The following is a 23,856-nucleotide window of genomic DNA, read 5'->3' as shown; positions in this document are numbered from 1 at the left end:
AACCCAGGGCCGCTTGAAGGAATGTGAAGGTCAGTTGAAGGTAGTTGCATCCCTGCCCCTTCTCCATCCATCAACTGCCCTTCCCCAGGCTGTCTATAATTCATCCATTAGAGAAGGAAAAATCAATATTTGCCAACGTGAATTAAAACCCAAGAAAGGCGCAGGCAGGGTCTGTGAGCAGAGTGGCTCTGTCGGCATGCAGGTGGCAGCCCACGTGCAGCAGGGTCTCAGCGTGCTCAGGGGCTGGAGAATGGAGCTAGTGGGCCTCGAGGTCCAGGGAGCCCACTGGGGCTTTGCCAGCACGTTGTCATCCATGAACAGCCTGTCTCCTGTCCCGCAGCATCATCCGCAGGGAACATGGCGACCCCCTCATCGAGGAGCTCAATCCTGGCGACGCCTTGGAGCCCGAGGGCCGGGGCACAGGTGAGGGCACCTGAGGGCTCTGGCCTGCTCTCCCCTGTCTCAGTGCTGCCCTTAGCCTGGGGGGAGGGCGGGAGGGGTGGTGCGGCCAGTCCCACAGCAGGGCTCATCCTATCCCTGCCACTCTGAGGGCTGAGATCCTGGGGCAGGGGTGAGAGTCGGGGAGGAGGCCCTGGGAGTGCCAGGCAGGAAGCAGAGGAGGGGACGGTCCATTCTCCCAGTCCCAGGGCCGCGGGGTCAGAGGTGTGGGATTCCACGGGCAGTAGCATCTCTGGTAATGCTCTGCCGGGAGGAGAGGCAAAGGCGAGGCTGGGTGTCCTGTCGCCTCACCCCTCCTGGCACTCAGCCTGGTGTCAGCGAGCGAGCACTGGATCAGGAGTCCCAAGACTCAGCACTGCCATTGCCTCGCCTGTGGCCTTGGAAAAGGCGCTTCATCTTCTGGATCTTGTTTGCCACACCCATAAAATGGGGATAATTGCATCCGCCCTCCTCACGTCTCTGGGTTGTAGTGAGGACCAAAAGGAGACCAGGTATACGCAAACCCCCAATAGACTGACAAAAACCGTGCAAATATAAAGGGCGTGTATAAAAGACCAGAAAGCAGCCCTCATAGTCTGAATTATTTGCACCCATGCTTTCCTTCAAAGGTCCAGGGGGAGGAAACGGACCCCCTCTTCCATGAATGAGCGGCCACTGGAAGGGAGAGGAGCTTCAAGCTCCAGTCTTCGATCCCCAGCACTGTGCTCCTTCCCCCCACACTCAGGGCGTGGACCTGGCACTGGTCAGGAGCCCCCCCTCCCCTGTGGGTCTCCTGGCCGATGGACAGAGTGAAATCTGTGCTGTTGCAGGCGGTGTAGTGACAGACTTCGATGGAGACGGGATGCTGGACCTCATCTTGTCCCACGGAGAGTCCATGGCTCAGCCGCTGTCCGTCTTCCGGGGGAATCAGGTGTGCCTGGACCTGGGGACCCACGAAGCCCAGCCCAAAGTGCTGAGCCTGGGCTGGATGAGGGCAAAGGAGCCCGGGATGCTTGCTTGACCGGTGTGGCAGGAAATGGACATCCCGGGCCCTGGAGGAAGCAAATTCCCAGCAGCACGGTGAACTCCAAGAAGAGCTGCCTCCCAGAACCCTTTGCCCCTCAGCTTTCCGCTGGCACTCCTCCAAACACTGTTGTCCCCGAGTCTATTGGCTTCCCCTCTCTCTTCCAGGGCTGCTCTTTGCAAACTTCAGCCAGTCTGTCTGCCTTGTTCACACTCCCTGCCCGGCTCCCTCCTCCTCTTTCCTCTGCCCCTTTTCTTGTCCCCTTCTTTCTCCTTCTCTCCCTCTCTTACCCTCCCTCCCTGTTCCTTCTGCCCACCCCGCTGATGCCCGGGCCTACCTTCCTCCCTCCCTGCAGGGCTTCAGCAACAACTGGCTGCGGGTGGTGCCGCGAACCCGGTTTGGGGCCTTCGCCAGGGGCGCTAAGGTTGTGCTCTACACCAGGAAGAGTGGGGCCCACCTGAGGATCATCGACGGGGGCTCAGGCTACCTGTGCGAGATGGAGCCCGTGGCACACTTTGGCTTGGGTGAGTCAGAGCTCGGGGCAGGGGGCGGTGGTGGGAGCGCGCAGTGAGCTATTGGCGGGACAGTGGGTGCTGAAACTGCATCTCGAATCCCGGCGAGGTGCAGGGCTCACAGCCTGAGCATCTTCTAGATACCGCGTTACTGTGACACCAGCTACTGGAGGCAACCCTGCTTTGAAGTGAACCTGAGCTCAGGAGGGAGGTTTTCATGGCCCACTCCTTGCTGGGGTCCATCCTGGTGCCTCTATCGAATTAGTTCACCTTGGAGTCAGAGTATTTAATCCTCCATTTGTCCAAGGCTATGGCCTTGTCCTTCAAACAATGGCCTGCACCAAACCTATCCAAACCAGCTGCTTCCCTGGCCACTTGGATGTCGGTTCAGTGATTAAAATGTCTCACCAACCCCCTGGTGCCTTCTCTTGGCTAGAAGTCTTGGGGAAAGCATGCATGATCAGTGAGAGTGATGTCACCCCCAAGAGGGTGAAAATTGGTTCTTGGCTGGGGGTGGTATTAAAAAAATGCTAGTCTTTTATGTGTGTGTGTGTGTGTGTATATGTATACACACATAAAGACTAGCATTTTATATATATATACACACATACGTGTGTATATATATCTATATGCACATATATATGTATGTATATTACATATATGTGTGTGCATACATACATATAACATAACCAGATATACAGTATACCTGTGGTGTTAATAAAATATCACTATACACCTATTAGAACAGCTAAAGTAAAAAATAGTGACAAAACCAAATGCTGGCAAGGAAGTGGAAAAATTCGATCTCTCTTTCGTTCCTGGTACAGCTACTCCAGAAGATGGTTTGGCAGTTTCTTTTAAGACAAAAACTAAACTATACAACCATTATAGGACCCAGCAATTGCACTCCTGGGCATTTATCCCAGATGAATGAAAACTCATGTCCACACAAAAATCTATACATGATTGTTCATAGTAGCGTTATCTGTAATAGCCCAAACTGGAAACGACCTTGATGTCCTTCAATAGGTTAACGGTTCAACAAGCTGTGGTTCATCCACACCATGGAATATTACTCAGCAATCAAAAGGAATAAACTATTGATACACACAGCAACTCGGATAGCTCTCATGGGCATTATGATGAGTGAAAAACAAAAAGGCCAATCTCAGAAAGTTACATGCTGTTGATTCCATTTATATAATATTCTCAAAATGACAAAATTATAGAGATGGAAAGTAGATCAGTAGTTTCTGGGGGCTAGAAATGGTGAAAAGGAGAGGGGTGGGTGCAACTTTAAAGGGATAGCCCCAAGGAGGTATTTGTGGTGACGGAGCAGTTCAGTGTTTTGATTGTGGTGGTAGTCGCAGGAATCTACAGGTGCTCTGCATAAGATACCTTATTCCATTCTCACCACAACAAGATGAATTAAGAACCATAACCCCCATTTTACAGGCCAGGAAACTGAGGCTGAGGTTAAGTAACCTGCTCTAAATCACACCTCCAGAAAGTAGGGAGATCTGGATTTGGACCCCACCTCCTTAGACGCCACAGTCTGAGGTCTTAATCACTGTGACTTGACTGCCAGAGCTCCCATAGCTGCTCTGTGCACAGCCAGCCAAGGTCCTTCTGCTCTGCCCCTTTCTTACTGGACATCCATGACCCCTCAGTTACTAGATGACCCAAGTGAGGCCATCCACGCCAAGGTGACTGCCGTGGTCTCATAGGTAGGATGTTTATTCAGTTATCTGGCTTGGATATCAACCCACACCCCATTGTACAAATAAGGAAATTGAGACTCACAAAGAAAATCAATGGTGAGGCCAGGACTGGGGCTGGTTTCTCCTTCCACACATCCCGTGAGCTGCCTCTGCTATTTTGAGACGTGTATTATAGGTCTTATTGGGTCTCTTCTCTGGCCAGTATCTGTCCCCGCCAAGAGAACAGATCTGCTTCTTCAGCTGGGCAGCCTCAGCCGGGTCATCTGGTGGGATCACAGGGCCCCAAGAGCCTCCATGCCTCTTCACAACAGTCTGCCCCCCCTGCTTAGGGATATGGAGCCTGCTCCTGCTTGGTAGTCCCTGACTGCCCTGACTGCCAATCCTTGCTGTTTTTCAAGGCTGTGGGATTTGTTCTGGGTCTGAGCTTTGGTTCAAACTGCTCCATGGGTCCCCTGCAGCCTCCCCTGTTGCCGGATCCACTCCCAGAGAGGCGCAGAAGGAAGGCTGCTCTTGGAGACCGGCCCCAGTGGGTCAGCCTTGGGCCTGGCAGTGAGATTCCCTGAGGCCACTCAGCAGGCAGCAGGGCCAGCAGCCGGGGACACAGCCAGGGGCTGGTGGCTCCATCCCTGCAACTCCAAGGCCCCCACGTCCGGAAGGAACTTCATGGATCTAGCACAGCACAGGCCTTCCTGATTGATGGAGGGCCAGCAGTGGGTCAGGAAGAGAGGGAGCTGATGGGAAGGCCGGATGGAAGGAAGGATTGAGGAAAGAGAGAGAACAGCGGGGAGACAGACGGAGACGGAGACCAGGGGAGACCAAGAGACATGGCAAAGAGACAGATGAAACAAAGAAATGCTCCCTGCCCTCCAGGCTCACGGTTGTGAAAGAGGCAGAGGGACACAGGAGCTCTCGTTGCAAGCAGATTTGGATGCCCCGTCATACTGGCCCAGTGACTGTGAGGACTGAGATGGGAGAAATTCTCTCTGCTCTGGGCAGTTTTCCCAAGGAAGTGGGCCTTGAACTAGGTCTAGAAGGATGGTGGGAATTTGGAAGGTGTGGATGGGAGCTGAGGAGAGCATCCAGGGGCTGGGCTGGTTTGAAAAAAGGCCAGAGGTGGGAGTGTTCACTGTGTCCACAGAGTAGGAAAGGTCTGGTAGGAGGGGAGTCTGGAAAGGGAGGTCAGGGCCAAACTGTCAGGAGCATGCAGAGCCAGGTGGAGAGGGCGGGCGGAACAGAGGGAGCTGCGGAGCCAGGAAAGCCAAAGCCAGGCTTTGCTGTGGGAGGGCAGGGCCGCGAAAGAGCCCAGGAGCCACTCGCAGGGCATAGTTATCTATAAATGTGCTCCTGTGTATTTTGCATGTAATAAAGTCAAATTAGAAGGCTTTAATTTTTTTCTGACTGCAGGAATAATGCATATTGGTTATAGGAAAATTAGAAAATATAACATCATTAAAAACAGAAAGTAAAAATAACCCATAATCTCACCACTATATTTGGAATATTAAGCAAAAAGGAAACATTCCCTCTTCACCCTCCGCCAGTGTCATTTGCTTCATTTAGTCTCTACTCACTTACTGAGCACCAACTCTGTGCCCAAAACTAACTAGAGCCTTACCATGGGTAACCTTACATTCTAGTGGAAGGAGGAGTAACATATGACACCTAATAAACGTAACAACTAGGTAAATATATAAAATGTTAGATGTTAAGTGCTATGAAAAAAGAAAATGCAGAACAGGGTGAGGGGATTAGGAATGCAGAGGGGAAGGGGCAGGGAGCAGATTCAAATATAGTGTTCCAGGGTGGCCTTTTCCCAGTTCCAAACTTTCGATATGATTTTATTGCACGCAAAATACACAGGAGCACATTTATAGAAAAATATGCCTTGGAATCTCTTTTAACAGAAATTATTATACTCTCCCTATTATTCCCAGACTTGCTTTTTTGTCTCTCTCTCTTAACGGTATATCCTGGACATCTCTCCAAGTCTGTGCGTATCTCCTTTGTTTTCCTTTAGTGCTGCACAGTTTTTTATTGTGTGGCCACATTCACAATTTATTTAGCAAGTCCCCTACTGATGGACAGTTTGATGGTTTCCAATCCTGAACAGTTTGTTTTGTGGTATTTGGGCTGAGAAGGGGCAGGTCCAGAACAGGAATGCAGAAAGGGCTGCCTTGACGTCTGCATGACTAAGAAGGTGATGCGGGCAGGAGGCTGTGAGGGAAGGGCCTAGGGCTGCAGGAAGCCCCGCTTCCAGCACCCGCGACGCCCGTGCTCACCCCCTCTGACCCTGCTCCTTCCTCCCTCCAAAACAACCCCTTGCCTCCTGACTTTGCAGCAAGGTGCGGTGAGCAGCTTGTCCGTGGACTTGTGTGTGGGTGCACACATGTGCCTCTCAGCAGCCGCCTCCCGGGCCCTTCTCTTCCCCACGTGCCTGGCCAGCTCATCTCTCGGGGGCTGGAGAAGGAACGCCTCCCAGCTCTGCAGGCCTTTGCTTGGTCAGCACTGAGCTGTGGTTAGAGGACTCAGCTTCTCAGACCCTCACTGTGCACCCCAAGGATCCAGACTGCATCGCATCACACAATGAAAACTCAGGGACCTCGCTGTGTTGCATTCTTCCAGGGGGTTCCCAGCAGGCCCACTCCGTTGTGCAGAGGGCCCTCAGCTTCATCCTATAGAACCATTCCACGCGCCCCCGCTCGGGGGAGCCCCTGGCCTCGTTTGCTGCGCCCTCCACCCTGCCCTGGCCTCCCCCTGCTCCCCCCGGTGCAGATGGCCCGCCAGGCTCATAAATCAGTGTTTCTGCTCACAGCCCTTGTTGAGTGCCCCACTGGACCCCGGTTGCTCTGAACCGACATCCCAGCCATGCACACCCGCCGCACGTATCCCACACCCAGGCTCTCTGGCTCCGAGCGAGCACAGAGCTGAGGCAGCTCTACCAAATCCAGTAAGTGAAAACAAGCGCCAGTAATCTCCTTGCCCCACCAGCCCCCCCGTCGGGGGCTCACCCTCTGGGCCAGCCCACCCCAGGCTTTGATGGCACCCCCAGCCCCTGCACATACACCCCTCCTTCCTTTCAGCTGATGGTTTGCAAGTGACTCAGAGCTGCCTCCAAGCCGGTTGGTGCTCATTTAGGGAAGGAAAATTCAGTGGCCCACATAAAAATCGCTTTATTAAAGTGCAAAAATCTTCCCCCAACTGTATTCCCACCATCTGTTTTGCTTGTACTGCTTCTGAAAAGCGCGATTCTCTGTGCCTCCTTGGCCTTTGTCCTTTAAAACCTGCCAGAGGCGACTCCCTGCTGCTCTTAATGGACCCTCCTCTGCTCACGACCCAGCTCCCTGACACACTGGCCCCGCAGTCTGGCCAGCTTAAAGGCCCCCTTGCTTGTGCAGCTGCGTGAAGACTTGAGATTTCTGGGGCAGAGGGAACAGCGGGACCTGGGGGCAGGAGCCTGGGTTCCAGTCCTATAGCTCAGACACCTGCAGGTCACTGCATCTTGCCAAGCCTCAGTGTCTACATCCGGGAGGTGGGGATGAACTCTCCCTCTCAGAGTAATTGGGAGGATTCAAGCCAGCCACACCTGTGAGGGCTCCAAAGTCCCTCCCCTCCCACACCCCGCCCTGTCTCCCCTCCCACGCCCCGCCCACCTGACACACATGCTCACAGCCTGCTTCTTCCACTTTGAGCTTCTCCCTGATCTCCAACACACAACACGCCCTTTTCATCGCTCTATACCTTTGCCAGTGCCGTGCCCTCTGCCTGGAATGCCCCTTCCTTCCCTCCTCTGCCTCACAAGCTCTTGTTCCTCCTGAAATGACTTCTAACGCCCACCTCTCTCACCAAGTGGTACCGATACTTTGGGTGCACTTTCCCAGTTTATTATGACGTAATCACTGTGTTCATTGCCCTCGTGGGGCTCAGCTCCTCCAGGATGGGGCCTGGGTCTGTGTCCTTCCTGCTAAATCCCAGATCCCTGCATGATGCTTGGCCCATGGTGGGCTGGTCATTGGGGTCGGGTGGGCAGTAGAACAAGGGTTTAACAGGTACGGGCTTTGGGATCAGACACTCCCTCTCTGGGTAACTGTGAGCAATTCCCTTCTCCTCTCCAAGTTTCATCCCCCTTGACTCTAAAATGGAAATTATAAAACTAGTACCTTCTCATGGGACTGCTGTGAGGATCCAGTGCCCTAACACTGAGAATCACCTGGTACAGTTTGGGGTGCATACTCTCTAGCAGTATTGCCAACAAGCAAAAGCCCTTTGGGAACTGCAGGGCACTCCCCCATGTCTAAGAGATGATGAGGATGGGGTTGCTGAGGGTCCAAATCAGCCAGGCCAGGGCTGACATCCAAGCAAGAGCTGTCCTTCCTGGATGGGGTAGAGCTCTCTTCTTACAGATGAGGAAACCAAGGACCCAAGTCGGCAAAGTAATCAGTGACGAAGGAGGGAGTCCTACTGAGATGTGCTCTCCCCGCGGCTGACTTATCTCCTAGTCCTGCCCCTCCCTGGGTCTGGAGGAAGGGAGGAAACAAGATTCAGAGGCAGGATGTAAATTCGTGATTGTCTATGAATATTCGCCGACCCTTTTGAGTTATTTGTGGCACTTCTGTCAGGCTGGAAAATGTATTCATGTAGCTGCTCTGTTGGCTTAGGTGAGAAACATTTGCTCTTCTTTGTCTCCTTTTTTTTTAGTAGAAAAGTGTTTACCTTTTACATCTGCCATTTAATTTGGGTGCTCAACACCCTAAAAATGCCACATCTCTTGAACCTCAAGAGACTGCTTCAAAACAGTAAAAGAGGGGCTTCCCTGGTGGCGCAGTGGTTGAGAGTCCGCCTGCTGATGCAGGGGACACGGGTTTGTGCCCCGGTCCGCGAAGATCCCACATGCCGCAGAGCGGCTGGGCCCATGAGCCATGGCCGCTGAGCCTGAGCGTCCAGAGCCTGTGCTCTGCAACAGGAAAGGCCACAGCAGTGAGAGGCCCGCATACTGGAAAAAAAAAAAAACAAACAGTAGAAGAGGGGGCAGTTGATACCTCCTCAATCCTATTTTCACCCCCTTCCCCCAAAATGAATTATTGTGGAAGGAGGGAGCGGGGCAGTAGGAGTTTATGAGAAATGTTTTCTGGCTTAATAAAGCCAGCCCCAGAACCAGCAACGCCAGGCCTAGAAGGGGAGAGTCTCTGCGGCAAGAGAAGATGCACCGCGTCTTCGGGTCTCCGCACTGTGTGCAAGTCTCTGCTCCAGCGGCCTCTCTCTGGTGCTGCTGCCCCATCGCGGGCACAGGGGAAGCGGCTACTCACCTTTGACACTTTCGGACGGTAGCAGCTGGTGCCTGCCCTCGATAATTCACGGCGGCCCGAGGCTGGAACGCTACAAAGGGACTTCTCTGGAGGACTTGGGTTGGAGGCAGCAAAAGAGAACCAAACACAGGGAGGCTCAGGAAGTGGATGATGTAGCTGTCAAGGTGCACCTTCTTCTGGAAGCCCCGGACTGACGCACCGGGACTCGGGGAGAAAGATGCAGATGAGTCCTTCCACGCCGTCCTGTCTTAGCTCCCACCCCAGAGCAGACCTCTGCACAGAGGCGTCTGTACATAGATTCCCCACAAAGTCTAGACGTAGCTTCAACCCTTTTCTAAAATATGGAAACCCCTTTCGTACGTGAAAATGTTTCACAGACCACCCTCGACCCCCATAGCAGCGATCATTGTAAAATCCACTGGTGGACAGCAGTGACCAAAAGCTGCTATAAATTTGACAGCGCTCTTCAGTTTCACTTGTTTTCTAACAGTGTCTATATGCATTAAGGGGAAAGTAGCACACACATGTGGGTGGCATCATTTTTTCAGCCTACGAATGATCCTTGGGGGAGTGTATGGATTGGTGGACCCCCGAGCACCAAGCCCACGTCTGGTCAGCCCCGGTGGGTGACTACCGACGAGAGGGCTGCAGCCTCCCTCCTACACGTGCTGCGCACTGCCCTCTTCCCCAGGTGACTGATTGGAGAAAGGCCCCTCCCAGCAGGTGGGGCCCATCCCCCACTCCTCTCCACCCCAGTCCATCACCATTAGCCTGACCTTGCCTCGGTGACGGGCCTGTTGCCTTAAGCAGGGAGCTGGGGCCGGCTTTGACGATGCCTAAACACCTGACAGATCTTTCCAACCTGCTTCCTGCCAGTGATGTAACACGTTGCTTTAAGGATGTGTGCAGATGGATTCACCATGAATGTTCTCTGAGCTCCACCACTGTTAGTTTTTGTAAACATCTCAGCTTTGTAGGACGGTCTTTCTCTGCCTTTTGGTTCTTTGTCACCTCAGCTTTTATTTAGAGCTCGGCTCAAATGCTTTCTCCCCAAGAGCCTATCCCTCACCAACCTGACTAGAAAAGCCCCCAGCCTACCCTTACTTCCTTTTTATCCCATCACCCCATTTTTGTTTTCCTCACAGAGCTTGTCAATATCTGGCATTATTTGTTCATCTGTGTGCCTGTCTATCCCCACTAGAGTGGAAGCTCCCTAAAAAGAGGGTTATTCCCAGTGACAGCCCCTAGCAGACTATAAACATCCAATATAAATACAAATACGAATAAATGCAACACGCCTGAGATTAAGTCAGATGTAAAGTTGAGATTTGTCCCCAGGTCTCCCAGATGCCCACCCTCCACCATGTCCTTCCCAGTATGCTCGGTAAGTGGTACAGCCAAGATCTGAACCCAGGACTCCAAAGTCAACATGTTTACCACCAGGCTTTACTCTCTTCCCTCCAAAATCCACTAGAATATAAGTTCTAGAAATGTGCTGTCCAATATGGTAGCCACTAGCCATGTGTGGCCATTTCAAGTCAGTTAGTTAAAATTAAATTGAATTTAAAATTCAGTTCCTTATCATGCCACTTCAAGTGCTTAGCAGCCATGGCTAGCAGCTACCATAGCTGACAGAGCAGATAGAGAACATCGCCATCACTGCTGAAGTTGTCCTGGACGGCATTGTTCTAAAAGAGCAGGACCTCATCTGCCTTGTTCACTATTTCCCCAGCACTTAGAACAGTGTTCAATTCATATTTTTTATTAGGTGAGTGAATAAATGAATGATGATACTTTTGTGGAGAATCCCTCCCCGCCCCCTGCTCTGCAGCTGATCCTTTCATCCCATAGGGAAGGATGAGGCCAGCAGCGTGGAGGTGACATGGCCCGATGGCAAGATGGCCAGCCGGAACGTGGCCAGCACGGAGATGAACTCGGTGCTGGAGATTCCCTACCCGCGGGATGAGGACAGACTTCGGGACCCGGCCCCCCTGGAGGTGAGCAAAGGCATCCGGGCCTCAGAGCCAGAAAAGCAAGCCCCACCCATGGGCTGAAGCTGGATTCCCAGGAATCTGCAGACTTTGTTTCTAGAATGATGGAAATCTTCTTAGCAAAGGGCAGGCTTCATAGTGACCCCTCCATGCGTAGTTTGCACACCAGTGTCACACCCACATCTCTTCTGCTCCTCGCAGAAATCCTGGCGTATTGGAAGGGCAAGCATTTTTCACCCATTTTATAGAGAAGGAAAACCAAGACCAACAAAGAGAACCCACCAAAACCGCACAGCCATTTGTGAGCGGAGTTAACAGTTGGCCCCAGGTCTCCTGCTTCACTTCTGGCTCTTTCCAAAGCTTCTGACGAAGCTGTTGCTTCTGAGGGTGGGGCAGGGCCTCTGGGGGCTCCTCAGGGAAGAGCTCTGGACCACTCTCTGGAGAGGATCACGCCATTGTAGACAACAGGGGCCCACTTAAACTCACACAGAAGAGGGGGCTCACAGGGAGGCTTCTAGAGGAGCTCACAAAATGCAAGGGATGCTCAGGGTGAGAGCCACAGCAGCTCAGTGGCCCCAGGAGCCCGAAGCCCTTTGCCGTTAGCACACTGGCTCTGGGGGGAGCATCATCCTCCCCAGGAAGCCGCACCAGCACCCCATCACTTGTCTTTTCCAACAGTCAACATTGCTGTCTTGTGGAAAGTGTTCCGTTTCGAGTCCCCGGCCACCCCACCTCCAGCCACCAGCCTGCTGTCTCTGAGACCTCCACATAGACACAGCAAAGCCTCCACAGCCCGGCGTGACCAGGCGCCAAAATCTGTCTCAGCCTCACTTAGTTCAGCTTTTAGCCACAAAGCCTTTGAGTCCCTCCTCCTGCTGGGATGTCCACCTGCCAGAGGTGGGGGACGGCCTGGCTTGCAGGCACCCACCCCTTGTGAGTGGGCAAGGTTCTCAGAGAAGGGGGTGCGGGGAGTGAGCAGACACCTCTAAAAGCTTCTCCACCCCTTTCTACACTTTGCCTTCCTGAGACCCGGCCTGTCTCAGGGTGATGCCACAGGAGGGACAGACTCTGTTAGATGTCCCGGTGCAGGCGTGTGGATCCCATGCAAGGGGAGTGAGCAGGAGTTTGCACGGATCTGTTCGTGGCCTCCCCGCCCAGTCTCCTATTCTCAGTGCAAGGGAAGGGGCCTGGCAGGGAGGGGATCTCCCAGGCGCAGAGCTAAGAGCAGCCCTCATGCTGGGGTCAGGGTGACAGCTGCTCTGCGGCTGTAACTAGGAGGGGACCTGAGATGGGATCTTCTCAACTCACTAGTGTCTCTGCTTCTGCCTACCTTGCAGTGCGGCCAAGGATTCTCCCAGCAGGAAAACGGCCATTGCATGGGTGAGTTGCCTGCCGGTACCAGGGGACAAGGCAGAGGCCGGACTCTCACTGGGGAATGTCAGCCTGGGCCCTGGCAAGGCTCAGGTTGCAGACAAGGGGTGGAAGGGTGAGGAGGCGAATGTGTTGTTTGTCCCTGAGGCTTCAGATGCCAAGACAACCGCCAGGTGACTCGGCAAGGTGGGAGTGATGGTAGTGACCAGCAGGCTGAATCACTGCAGCTCTGGGAATTGGCAGTGCTTCCCTGCCATGCATACAGAGAGAATGAGCATGGGGAACAGACACAAAACCACCTGGACAGAGCTCACAGGAAGGCCTGGCTCCCAGAGGGCCGTGGTGGCTAGGGCGGGCGTGCATCCTCCTTCCAACAGAGGAGCAAGCAAGGGGGCCGGTGGGCGAGGGTGGGCATGGCTGGGGGGCACTGGAGCAAACCAGAGTGTAGCATGTGGTCACAGTACAGAAGGGAAATTGCAGCCTTGTGCAGTGCTGGCGGGCAGGTAACTGCAGCACGGCCAGGCTCCGTGAGGCAGCTCTGTGAGGGTCTAGGTACCTTCTAAAAGTCCCCCGAGGGTCTGGAATGGGCAAGGGACAGCCTAGAGGCTCAGCATCCAGAAGGTCTTCAACCCAATGTCTTCCATCCCAGTGACCAGCAACGAGGGGTCAGGCCAAGGATTCCACCTGCCCTTTAGATGCTCAGGCAGCTTTCTTCCCAAGTCCCCTCTGCAGATACTCATCAGCCCCAGGTGAATGCGTTTGCTACTGAGATGCAAAAGTAAACAAGAAGGACGCAGTCCCTGCCCTCTTGGAGCTTAGAGCCAATGGGAGGGGTACACAAGTAAACAGCGATGACCACACAGCCTGAGCAGGGCTGGGGAGGGGGAGGGGAGGGGACTGTGGGAGCACAAAGGTGGGGTCTTAAACCAGTCTAGGGAGGGTGCAAGAAGGTGTCCCAGAGAAAGTAAGGTGTGAGTTGAGACCTGAAGGGTGATGAGGGGTTCGCCTGGCAGAGGGGAGAAAGTGTTCCAGTGGAGGGCGCTGCGTGGGCAAAGGACCACAAGTGAGAAGTGGAGGAGGATGGCTCAAAGCGGGGCTTGAGGAGGAAATTAGTCCCCTCTGCTCTTCATGTCCCCACAGACAGTGCACATACACAGAAATTCCAGCACCTTCCCCATGTGCTGGGCAGACCCCATGACATCCCCAGTGCAGCCGCCGCTTCCTTTCACCATCCAGCAGACATCTGTGTGCATCCTACATAGCACCCCGTGGGGGGAGCTGGGGGTGCAGGCCAAGCACCTGCCCGGAGGGGCGTCCGCTCTAGTCTGGGAGACAGGCCACAAACATGTGACCCGAACGCTGGACGAGATGAGTTAAGAAACCTTCAAGCAAGGTGCTCTCTGAAGACTCTTCTAGATGGCACGGACAGGGAGAGGACCTTTGAGCTGAGACCTGAAGGATGAGAAGGGTCCAGGCACAGAAAGACTGGAGGGAGGAGCTTGCCTGGCAGAGGGCAGGGCAGGAGCAAAGACCAGGATACAGGTAAAAGGCCTGGTGTGTCAAAGGGACAGGAAGAAGGGCCAGTGTGCCAGGAGAGGATGGATGAGCCAAACGCCAAGTTAAGGAGGGTCTTGAGGCCCTAGAAAGGTGTCTGGACTTTGCTCTAAGCGCCCTTTGCAGTTAAGCAGGAGAGTATAGGCCAAACCAGCAGACATGGGACACATAATCAACTGAGCAAGGAACCGTCTGGGAGCCATCTTTGTTAAGGGCAGAATAAGCCGCTCATGACACTGGAGGATACAGAAAAGACAGGACTATCTTGATTCTTCTGAAGGAGTGAGGGAGGCTGGATGGGGTAAAAAAACATGTGGTTCACATTTTCAAATGATCACTTGGTTGCTGAATTGCAGATAGAATTGGAGGGAGGGGGGAAGCCAGGAGGCCAGGAGGGAGGCAGCTGCAGAAATCCAGGCAAGAGCTGCTGGTGGTTGGGGACAGGCTGGTGGCAGAGGAGTGAGAAGGAGGTGGCCAAATGGGAGAGGTACTGTGGGGGCAGAACTGACAGGATCTGTTAAATTGCCTGCAGAGGTAAGGCAACCAGAGGAATCGGGGATCACTCTGATGTCTGCTTGAGCAGCCAAGTGACTGACAGTGGCGTTGATTGAGCTGGGGAAGATAGGAACAGGGGGCAGAAGATGCTTGAGGGCCAGGGGGGATCTAGAGTTCCATTTGGACCCAGTAAGTTTGAGATGCATGGTAGACAACTTTATAAGTCTGGAGCCCCAGGGAGAGGTCGTGGCTGGAGGTGGAAGTTCTGGAATCATCCATATACAAAGGGACCACCTAGAGAAAGTGTGGTAGATAGAAGAGAAGACCCCGGACCAAGCCTGAATGCCCCCCACATGTAGAGGTAAGTACAAGAGGAGCCAGCCAAGGGGACTGAAGCGAGGAAGTTGAGGCCCAGAGAGAAGAAAGGACATGCCCAAGGTCACGGCGGGGGAGGGGTGGGCAGCAGAGCCTGAGCAAGGATCCACTGCCCACAGCCCCTAGTGAGTGGCTCCCCTTGCCTTTCAGACACCAACGAATGCATCCAGTTCCCATTCGTGTGCCCTCGAGACAAGCCCGTGTGTGTTAACACGTACGGAAGCTATAGGTGCCGGACCAACAAGAGATGCAGTCGGGGCTACGAGCCCAACGAGGACGGCACAGCCTGTGTGGGTGAGTGGAGCCCCTGCCATAGTCCAGTAGCAAAGGGAAGTTGCCTTCCACTGGGGAGCTCTGGGAGGCCCCAGATCCAGGTCCCCAGCCCCTGCCTTCCCCTGGCTGGAGGGAGTCTCCCTAGACCCTCATGGGGTCTCCAAGGAAGACCATAACAGAGGCATGGAGAAGCCCTACCACTACTGCCATCATCTGAAGGGCCCCTGGGGCGCTGTGTCCTGGCCAGAGGCTATTGCTCTTCTTGTTTCTCCCCTTCTCACATTTCCTAAAACTAATGTTCCGACCTTAAGCTCAGCCCACCTTTTCCTACCTGGGATATAGACTAACCCCTACTACTCACCTTTGTCTGAATTTCTGAACTGCTGTTTGTCTTCTTCCTCCCAAACGCTTCCCCACACCCACACCCCACCCCCACCCCCTTTCTCTTTTTCCCATTTTCTATCTCTCTGCCCCATGCTTTTTGCAGCTCAAGTGGCCTTTTTAGGTGGGTATCCTTCTGCCGCCTTTAGAATCTCTGAGCCTCTCTCTCGGGCCTCATCTCTTTCTCTAGGCCTTGGACTTTGCCTTCAGTTATATGCACTTTAAATTCCATCAATAAAGGAAAAAACAAAAACAAAACTAACAACCTTTGTGGCAAACTAAATCTCTCCCACTGCCTGTCTCTCTCTCCACGCCCAGTAGATTCTGCTGCGCGCTCCCTCTGAATGGACCGCGGGGGTGGCCATCTTTGAAAAGGGAAGTTTGGGAGACATTTGTGTCACCTTAGTTGTTTGTGAAGCCTTTCTTTGCATGCTTTCTGAGAACATGTTTTTTACCCCATCCAGCCTCCCTCACTCCTTCAGAAGAATCAAGATAGTCCTGTCTTTTCTGTATCCTCCAGTGTCATGAGCGGCTTATTTTGCCCTTAACAAAGATGGCTCCCAGGCGGTTCCTTGCTCAGTTGATTACGTGCCGCATGTCTGCTGGTTTGGCCTATGCTGTTTCTGCTCTGCGGGCCCTGACTGCCCGTGGTAGAGAAAGCAATATTGGGGTTGGTGGTCATAATGGGAGGGGGAAAGGGTGACCCTTTGGGACTCTTGATAAAAATGTTAAAGTTTGAACTTGCGAAGTCTTCCAGCCTCTTTCTGGAGAAATCATGACAATAAACTCTCTGCTGGGTGTTAGTATCTAGCTAGTGAAAAAAAAAATGTGTCTGAGGCAAGTAGAGCTGGTTGGAATGCTGAATTAGCAGCAGCCCTTCCATCACATGGCCCTTGGAAAGCAACTCATGAGATAGAGAGAGTGTCTGCCCCAGGCCTAAGCAGTGGTTGGGTTTGTGCATCAGTGTTCACGTGTCAGGGACTGGGGTTTGGACCAGGTAAGGGATGTGGGATGCGCAAGGGACAGACATGGAGTGTTCTGAGGAAGTCACTTCTCCACTCTGGGCCTCAGTTTCCCTCGTCTAAATGACAAGAGAGTTGAGCCTAAGGGCCCTTTCCTTTCTAAGACCCCTTAATATGTGGCTGGACATAGGCATGGCTAGTGTCAGGTTACCCTGTTTTCTAGAAAGAACCTTGCAATTTGGTCTCCCCTGAAATATTCTTGGAAACCTGGAAGCTCCTGGAAGCTTCACCTGTGGGAATGATGTAACACCTTAGAATACTTTCATGACAAGCTTCAGTAGTGAAGGTGTGTTATAAATCACAGATCTATTCTTTATGGAGAGAAAAGGCACCCCAAGATATAATAAAATCACACTTAAGAATGCACCAAGCCTTTTAAAAATATATTTAACAAAAAAAAACTACCATTTTCTGATATAATAATAATATGCCCCATAAATCACAAACTATTAATTCCTCATAGCTAGTGCTGTTTTTACACTTGGAATAGCAGCTTAAATGAAAAGTTTTAAAATAAAAACAGCTACAGTTTCACAGAAAAGGTACACCCACTTAAAAATCGCTCCACTTCTGGGAAGCCCACTCCTGTGTGTTGACATGGAATTAAAGATGTGAAAGGGCCCCAGAGATGAGGCTCCAGAGAGATGAAGTGATCTGCCCAAGGTCACGAGCCAGCTGGTCCCTGAGCCAAAGCTGGAGTCCTCTGCCACCACCCCATCTTGTCAGGGGGGTAACAGACAGCGCTGTCACCATTCAGACTATTCCCTCATCATTCTGGAAGATGCTGCCTTTTTAGAAAAGAACAAGTGGATCTAAGATAGTGAAATAAGTAAAACCCAAAGCCCACAGAGGTGATGGTTCCAAATGCAATGGTAAATAACAAGATAACAGTGTCCATTGATTGGCTGCACGCACAACACGAGAAATAAGGGATAAGGCAGCTAGTGTGACAGCCTGACAAGGACATCAGGAGATCCGAGGTGACAGCAAACTTCAGAAGATGCCTTATAAGTAATAACCATGAATTCCTGCACACTGAGTTTCTTATAACTGGGTATATTTGTGTGGTTTTACCCCACTTGGTGGGTGGGGCCAGATGAGTCCCTCCAGCTGCTAAGAGCACAACTACAATATCCTGACTCCAGGGTAAGAAGGCTTTCCGTTAGATTCATTCTTTCATTCATTCAGTCTTTCAACAAATATTGGTTGAGCACCTATTATGTGCCAGGTACTGAGCTAGGCTCTGGGGATGCAATGGTAAGTGAAGGTGACATGGTTGCTGTCCCCGTATTGCCTTCCTCCAGCCAGATGGAGGAGCCCAGGGCACGGGATGGGAATGGGACTCAGAGAGGCTTTCTAAAAAGTCTAGCTAAATTCTTGGATTGCTGTACCAGAAAGCTAGCTCTCTGCATTCGTTCATATATTTACTCAACAAACATTTATTGAGAACCTCCCTCCCGTGTGGCAAGCACTGGGTCCCTCCCATGAGGACTATGACAATGAGGGCGTCAAGTTCCCTGCCCCCAAGATGCTTGTGTTGGAAGAAATACGAGGCTGAAGATACAGAGGACAGGCAGGTACTGAACCAACTCAGCATCACCTGCCCCCAAATAACAGACCTCCCCAGTGGGCCAGGAGCCCAGGCTTTCCAAGCCCAGTGCCTCAGTCCAGTGTGTTTACTGGTCTGTGCTGAACCAGCCACGGATGGGTGGGCACAGAGCCGCACCCAAGCTAGCCAGGCTCAACGTCACTCTTTCTTCTAATTCCTCTTGCCCTGAGGCCCCTGGGCGCCCAAAGCCTTGCCTTTCCCTTCTGAGCACAGACAATTCAGTCTTTTCTTTGTCTGCTAGCCCCACTCAGGCTCCTGAAATCTTTGTTGGCTTCTGCTGGACCTGAGTTTGTAACAGAAATAGCAAATGCCTTCAGGGGCTGATAAGTAATGGGATGGGCTAGAAGGGATTATGCAAATGGAGAGCTGGAGCCGCTGAAGGGGGCAGCCCTTACTCACTCCAGCAGAGCAGGAAGATGGGCCAGCATGGCCAGAACTTCCCATTTTTCAAGAAAAGCCACATAATAATAATACCATTTTTACTCTGCCCAAGAATGCTCCTCTTGCCAGGAATGTACCCCTTAAAATGACGATAATAGCTTCCATTTAGTGAGCACAGCACGTCTGGGTCAGCTCTAAACTAGATAGGAATCAACTTGTTGAATCCTCACAACAATCCCCGGAGGAAAGTGCTGTAATCATCCCAGTTTTACCGAGATGCATGCTGCTGGAACGGGACGGAGGAAGGACTCTATCAGGGCAGTCTGTCCCCAGCCTGTGCTCTCCCTTCTCCATTCGGGCTGGCTGGCTGGTTACACAAAAGCACCATCTCTCACGCTGCCCAGGGTCAAGGGGTGGGTTGGGTAGAAGAAATGGAGTCCCTGGAGGCCCAGGATCTGAGACAGTCTCCTCACAATGACATTCAAGCTGCGAGAAGAAATGGCAGTACCTGTGTCGAGTCCCCTCACCAGGCACAGAATTGTGAATCACCCACGTGACCTCTTCAAGCATCTACTCAGCTGCCAGCCCTGTTCTGGGGAGGTGCCATTCTGAGGGCCAGGAGTTTGATTTTGTGTCACTCTGGCTGCTATGGCCCCCTCCCAGGGTCTGGGCATCGCACCCTGACCAGCGCCTGCCACTGGACTGCAGCTCAAGCAGGGGTTCCACTCCCGCCTCTGAACAGGACCCTTGGTCATCATTCCAGAGTCACATGGAGACAGGAGGACGAACGCTTCTTTTTCTCAGAGAGCCAGCTGGGTTTTTCCAGCAGATTCCAGAATGATACCCGCCCCTCAGACTCTCAGCCCAGGAGGCAAGCCTAGTCCCTCCCCTTCTCTCCCTCCCCGGGGTCAGCCATCATCTCTCTCCTTTGGTGTGGACCAGATGCCAGCCACGTCCTGTCAGGGGCTGATGTTGCATCTCCTTAACAACAGGCACATCTAGGAGGAGGAGGAAGGAGGGCGAGAGAACACAGGCTGGTTAACTCCACAGATAATGCCAACCCCCTCCTTCAGGGCTTGTTCTCTGAAGTGGCCGAAGGGTAGGCCATCAGAGAACAGTGAGAAGCAAGAAGAAAAAACCCTCCTCGGAGCGGCTGGGCCCGTGAGCCATGGCCGCTCAGCCTGCACATCTGGAGCCTGTGCTCCACAACGGGAGGGGCCACAACAGTAAGAGGCCCCACGTAAAAAAAAAAAAAAAAAAAAAAAAACCCTCGGGGAAGGGAGCTCACATTATTTACAGAATGCCTGCCGTGTGCCAAAAACTGTACATCTCCATTAATCCCCATACCCATCCTATGGGATAAATGCTGTTATTCTATTTTATGACCAAAGAAACTGAGGCTTAGAAACAATAAGTTACCCAAGGTCACACAGCTAGTTAAGTAACTGACACCTGGGCAGATTACTTAACCAGGTATCACTCGGCATACACCGGACACCTACTATGTGCCAGGCATGGTTCTAGTGGCTTGGAATGTACATCTGTAAACATCACCGGCAAAGATTCCTGAAAGCCCTGGTGACATAAGGCAGGCACTAAACAACATAATAAGTAAAGTATATAGTATGTTACAAGTTAGGTGGGAAGGAGGAAGCAGCATTAAGGCAAATTGGGAGCGCTGAGATAGGCAGAATGCCATTCTAAAGAGGGTGGCTCAGGGTAGGCCTTGAGAAAGAGGTATTTGAGGTAGGTGAGCTGTGTTTGAGCCTCAGTTTTCTTATCTGTAAAATGGGGATAATACCTACCACACAAAGTTTTTACATTAAACAAGATGATATAAAATACTTGACATAGGGCCAGCCTGGCACCTAGTAAGCCCTCAAAAAATCAGAAATGTTATCAATATTACTAAGTAGCAAAGTTCAGGATGGAGCCTAGATCTATTCAGTGCCAAATCTCATGTGGCTCCCAGCACAGCCTGCCGTGGCCCAGGTCACCGGGGGCCTGCAGTGTGGGAGATTTGGAGGACATTGGCCGCCCACAGGGAGCTGAAGCAATCTCAGGACCGAAAATGGCCATGAGGGAGCAGACCAAAACTTCCCGGGGCCTGGGCTGTGCTGAAGTGTTCAACTTAGTTCTCACGAGGTGTCATTTCCCAAGAGAATACTCATAAAATGAGGTAAACCCAGCAGGGAGGGCATGGCACTGACTGAGCTGCACAGAGCAGGAGTCACCAGGAGCTAGTGAACTGGCCCAGGGATTCGCCCCCGACCAGCACGGAATCCTAGATCATTAAACACAGAGGCACCAGAGACGTCATCTAGCTCTGCCCCATCCTTCTCAGATGTGGAAACGGAGGCCCAAAAATGAGCAGTGACTTTCCTGAGGGCCACAGCCTAATTGGGAATCTGACCCCTGCCTGGGACTCCTTGCCTCACTCTGCCTCCTTCTCCAGGAAACTCAAAGTATTTCAGAAGCACAGTTGCATCAAGCATTTTAGAAATATGGGGGCCAGTGCTTGTCCTTTCTATCAGGCTGACACGGAATCAAAGTCAGGGGAAGTGCCCACCAAGTGCATCCAGGCACCGTGCTTGGACCGTGGAACACAGCCAGGACGAGAGAGCCAGGGGGAGGTACCAGGTGCCGAGAGGGTCCCGATCAGCTGAGAGAGGGGAGGCTGCAGACAGGGTCAGGAGCATAGGGGATGAGGCTGGGGACAGAAGGAGAATCTGTGTCACCCCTTCCCAGGAAGTCCTGCCCAGAATCTCATGACCTCAGCATGCCTGCCCACCTGCCTTCCAGAAGGGGCCCAGAATAATTCCCGTAAAGGTAACTCATTGTCCTTCCTCATGGCCAGACCCAGAGAGGTCACGAAGGATTTATCCCCCAGAATCATCTAACACCCCCCGCAAAAAGATCTAAGCGCTGACTCTCCTCACCTAGCCCAGCCCTGCGTGCGGAGCTCCAGGGGTGGGACAAAAGCACAGTCACGTTCCCCGACTGCTCGTGGGGACAAGCAGAGGGACACGAAGGCCGAAGGGAGGAAGGCAAATCCCACATATACCTTCTCTGCACTTTCCAGTCCCCAAGCTCAAGATGTATAGGCCTTGAAGGCAGACACAGAGAGGACAGAGGGAGAAGGAAGCCAGGAGCTCGCAAAGCTTCACCCAGGGCAGAAGGTGTCTCGTGTGTCAAAGACCACATTCTTTCTTACAGAGCTGATCCCCAAACCCTGCAGCCCTCCCTCCCTCTTTCTTTCCTTCCATCTCTCCTTAAAATTCTCTCTTCACCCTGAGACTATGGGATCAGATGGACTCAGGCTTGAATCCCAGGCACCCCACCAACACACTCCGCAGTGACCTTAAACAAGCGGCTTCACCTCTCCGAGACTCAGTTTCTTCATCCACTGCAGATGGAGGCATAACCTCATAGGTGAGGCTTCGTCGAGATAGAGCGTATAAGGCTCTCGGTACACTGCCCAGATTGTTAAAATACAGATATTATTATGAAATCTGTTCCAGGCCCTTTAACCTCCTGCTTTCACTCCTAGCAGTGCCTGATTTTACAACAATCCATAAGTCATTAACTGGGGCGATGTTAGACCTATAAGAATCTTTCCCAGCGAGACACAACCATCACTCACAGTTATAAATGTGGAGTTCATTTGGGGACTGGCCTACACAGCATCTTCCCTTTGAAGAGCTCCAGTCCTGTATTTAGACCTGCACTGGGGAGCACAGGGCCGACCAGTATCCATCCATTCACCTGCTTCTCCACGGTCTGCAAGCATCCGTCTCAAGCCAGGCAGCCCTCTCCCTCACCTCTGATCCATCAGTCATCTCCCTATACACATCTTCTCTGTATCCATCCACTTATCCGTCCATCCATCCACCTATCCATCCACCCATGGTACTCCACCCTCTAGGACCCCAGGGCCAGACTTCCCGGGCAAAGCACTCAGTCCCACAAGGATTTACCACCTCAAAATAATGGTGCCCAGGAGCACCAGGCAGGGGCTGAGTGGGGTCAGGATGTACACTTCCTCCCCTTCCCTCCCCTCCCAGGTGGAGATCATGAGCAGAGCCACAAGATCACGGCCAGGGCAACGTTATTAAAGCTGCCTAGTGCAGGGGATGGCCTGGGGTCACCATTTACTTCACTTACTCGGTGACCACTTACCTGTCTGTGTCTGCATCTGCCTAAGCTGCTTCTCAGTGGCACGTTGCCCCAGGGGCCTGAGGACCTCATGTCTGTATGTTCTTGTCTTTTCCTGCCAGCCTGTGATGGGCTGCAATTCTCATTCACCTGCCAAGGGTGAGGCACTGCACCAGGCACTTGGGGTGGGGGAGGGAGGTGGTAGAAATAAGTAAGACAAGATCCCCGACCTCCCCCCGCCAAGAGTTCAAGAGGAACTGGGACAGGAGGAAGGCCATCCCCACCACAAGGTCTTGTAAGCTGTGTATAACATTTCCCCTTCCAGGGCCTTGCTCAGCACAGCTCTCAGGTGGTAGCTGGTCCACAATCACTTTTCCATTACAGAAATCGATAACTTGAATTACTCCAAAGTAACCAGCCCCTTCGTGCCCCTGCAAGTCTAATTTTTCTGTGTCTGCATTTGTCCACACGCTTCTCTCTGAGCCTGAAATCTGTCTTCATGAGCCAATCCAGGCAGAACGGAACCTTTTGTCTAACTGTGACACACAGTAACAGAATAAGAGACGGATTTGGGGTCGGAGACTTAGGTTCAAGCTTTCGCTCTGACACTAACTAGCTGTGGGTGCTCGTGAAGCCACTTAACCATCTAATTTCCTCATCTATAAAATGAGAATTCAAATATAACCACCCACAAGAGCGTTAAAGAGCAAAATGGGATAATACTGTACAGGAGTTCCTCGCATATATTAGGGGATCTGTGGCCCCTTGGATTTTGCTTGTTCTATGCAAGAATGTGGGACCTGGCTATAAATCTACATCATGAGGCCACGGTATAATGAGATCCTAGTGTAACTCCAGCAATAACAATACCTTACATTGGAGAAACAGATTATCATTTACAAAGATGCCTTCTCACAACGCTCTCATTTTGCAAATGACAAGCTAAGACTCAGTGTGGTTAAGCAATTGACCAGGGGTCTGCGGACCGGTGCAGCTTTCCGACCCCCTCCGTACCCTTCCACCTCCTCCATCATCCCTGTCAAAACCACGAGTCCCTATGCAGCTCTGGGACACTAAGCTCTGCTGTCCAGCAGATGCTGAAGTGACAGGCCCTTTAAATAGCCTCTTAGAGGAAGAGCTGTGAGTACAGCACAATCTGCCCTCAGTGCCACCAGGAGAATAAATCCTCCCAAAGTCACCTGAGAAGGGTTCTGTGGAAACCTCGGAAGGCTGGACTTTGAAAGGAGGGAA

The 23,856-nt window shown here is 52.3% G+C and overlaps 1 protein-coding gene across 2 annotated transcripts in view; it reads left to right on the top strand.

Annotated features, from left to right (window-relative positions):
- Nucleotides 1–16,235, top strand: part of CRTAC1 (cartilage acidic protein 1) — a 136,611-nt gene extending 120,376 nt beyond the window's left edge. Inside the window, exons 9-15 of one of the 2 annotated variants that reach the window (XM_007456231.1) lie at nt 341–423; nt 1,269–1,369; nt 1,818–1,986; nt 10,850–10,995; nt 12,327–12,369; nt 14,935–15,078; nt 15,903–16,235. In XM_007456231.1, coding sequence (XP_007456293.1) covers nt 341–423; nt 1,269–1,369; nt 1,818–1,986; nt 10,850–10,995; nt 12,327–12,369; nt 14,935–15,078; nt 15,903–15,934 — 718 coding nt within the window. In that variant the 3' untranslated portion in view covers nt 15,935–16,235. Of the gene's footprint in view, nt 1–340; nt 424–1,268; nt 1,370–1,817; nt 1,987–10,849; nt 10,996–12,326; nt 12,370–14,934; nt 15,079–15,544; nt 15,722–15,902 lie in introns of those variants that run through there. The other variant, XM_007456230.1, reaches the window with a different exon arrangement.
- The last annotated feature ends 7,621 nt before the right edge of the window (nt 16,236–23,856 follow it).

The sequence above is a fragment of the Lipotes vexillifer genome, unplaced genomic scaffold, assembly GCF_000442215.2.
Source record: "Lipotes vexillifer unplaced genomic scaffold, Lipotes_vexillifer_v1.1 scaffold184, whole genome shotgun sequence".
In the NCBI taxonomy this organism is placed as follows: domain Eukaryota; kingdom Metazoa; phylum Chordata; class Mammalia; order Artiodactyla; family Lipotidae; genus Lipotes; species Lipotes vexillifer.
This window is presented reverse-complemented; position numbering and strand designations above follow the sequence as displayed.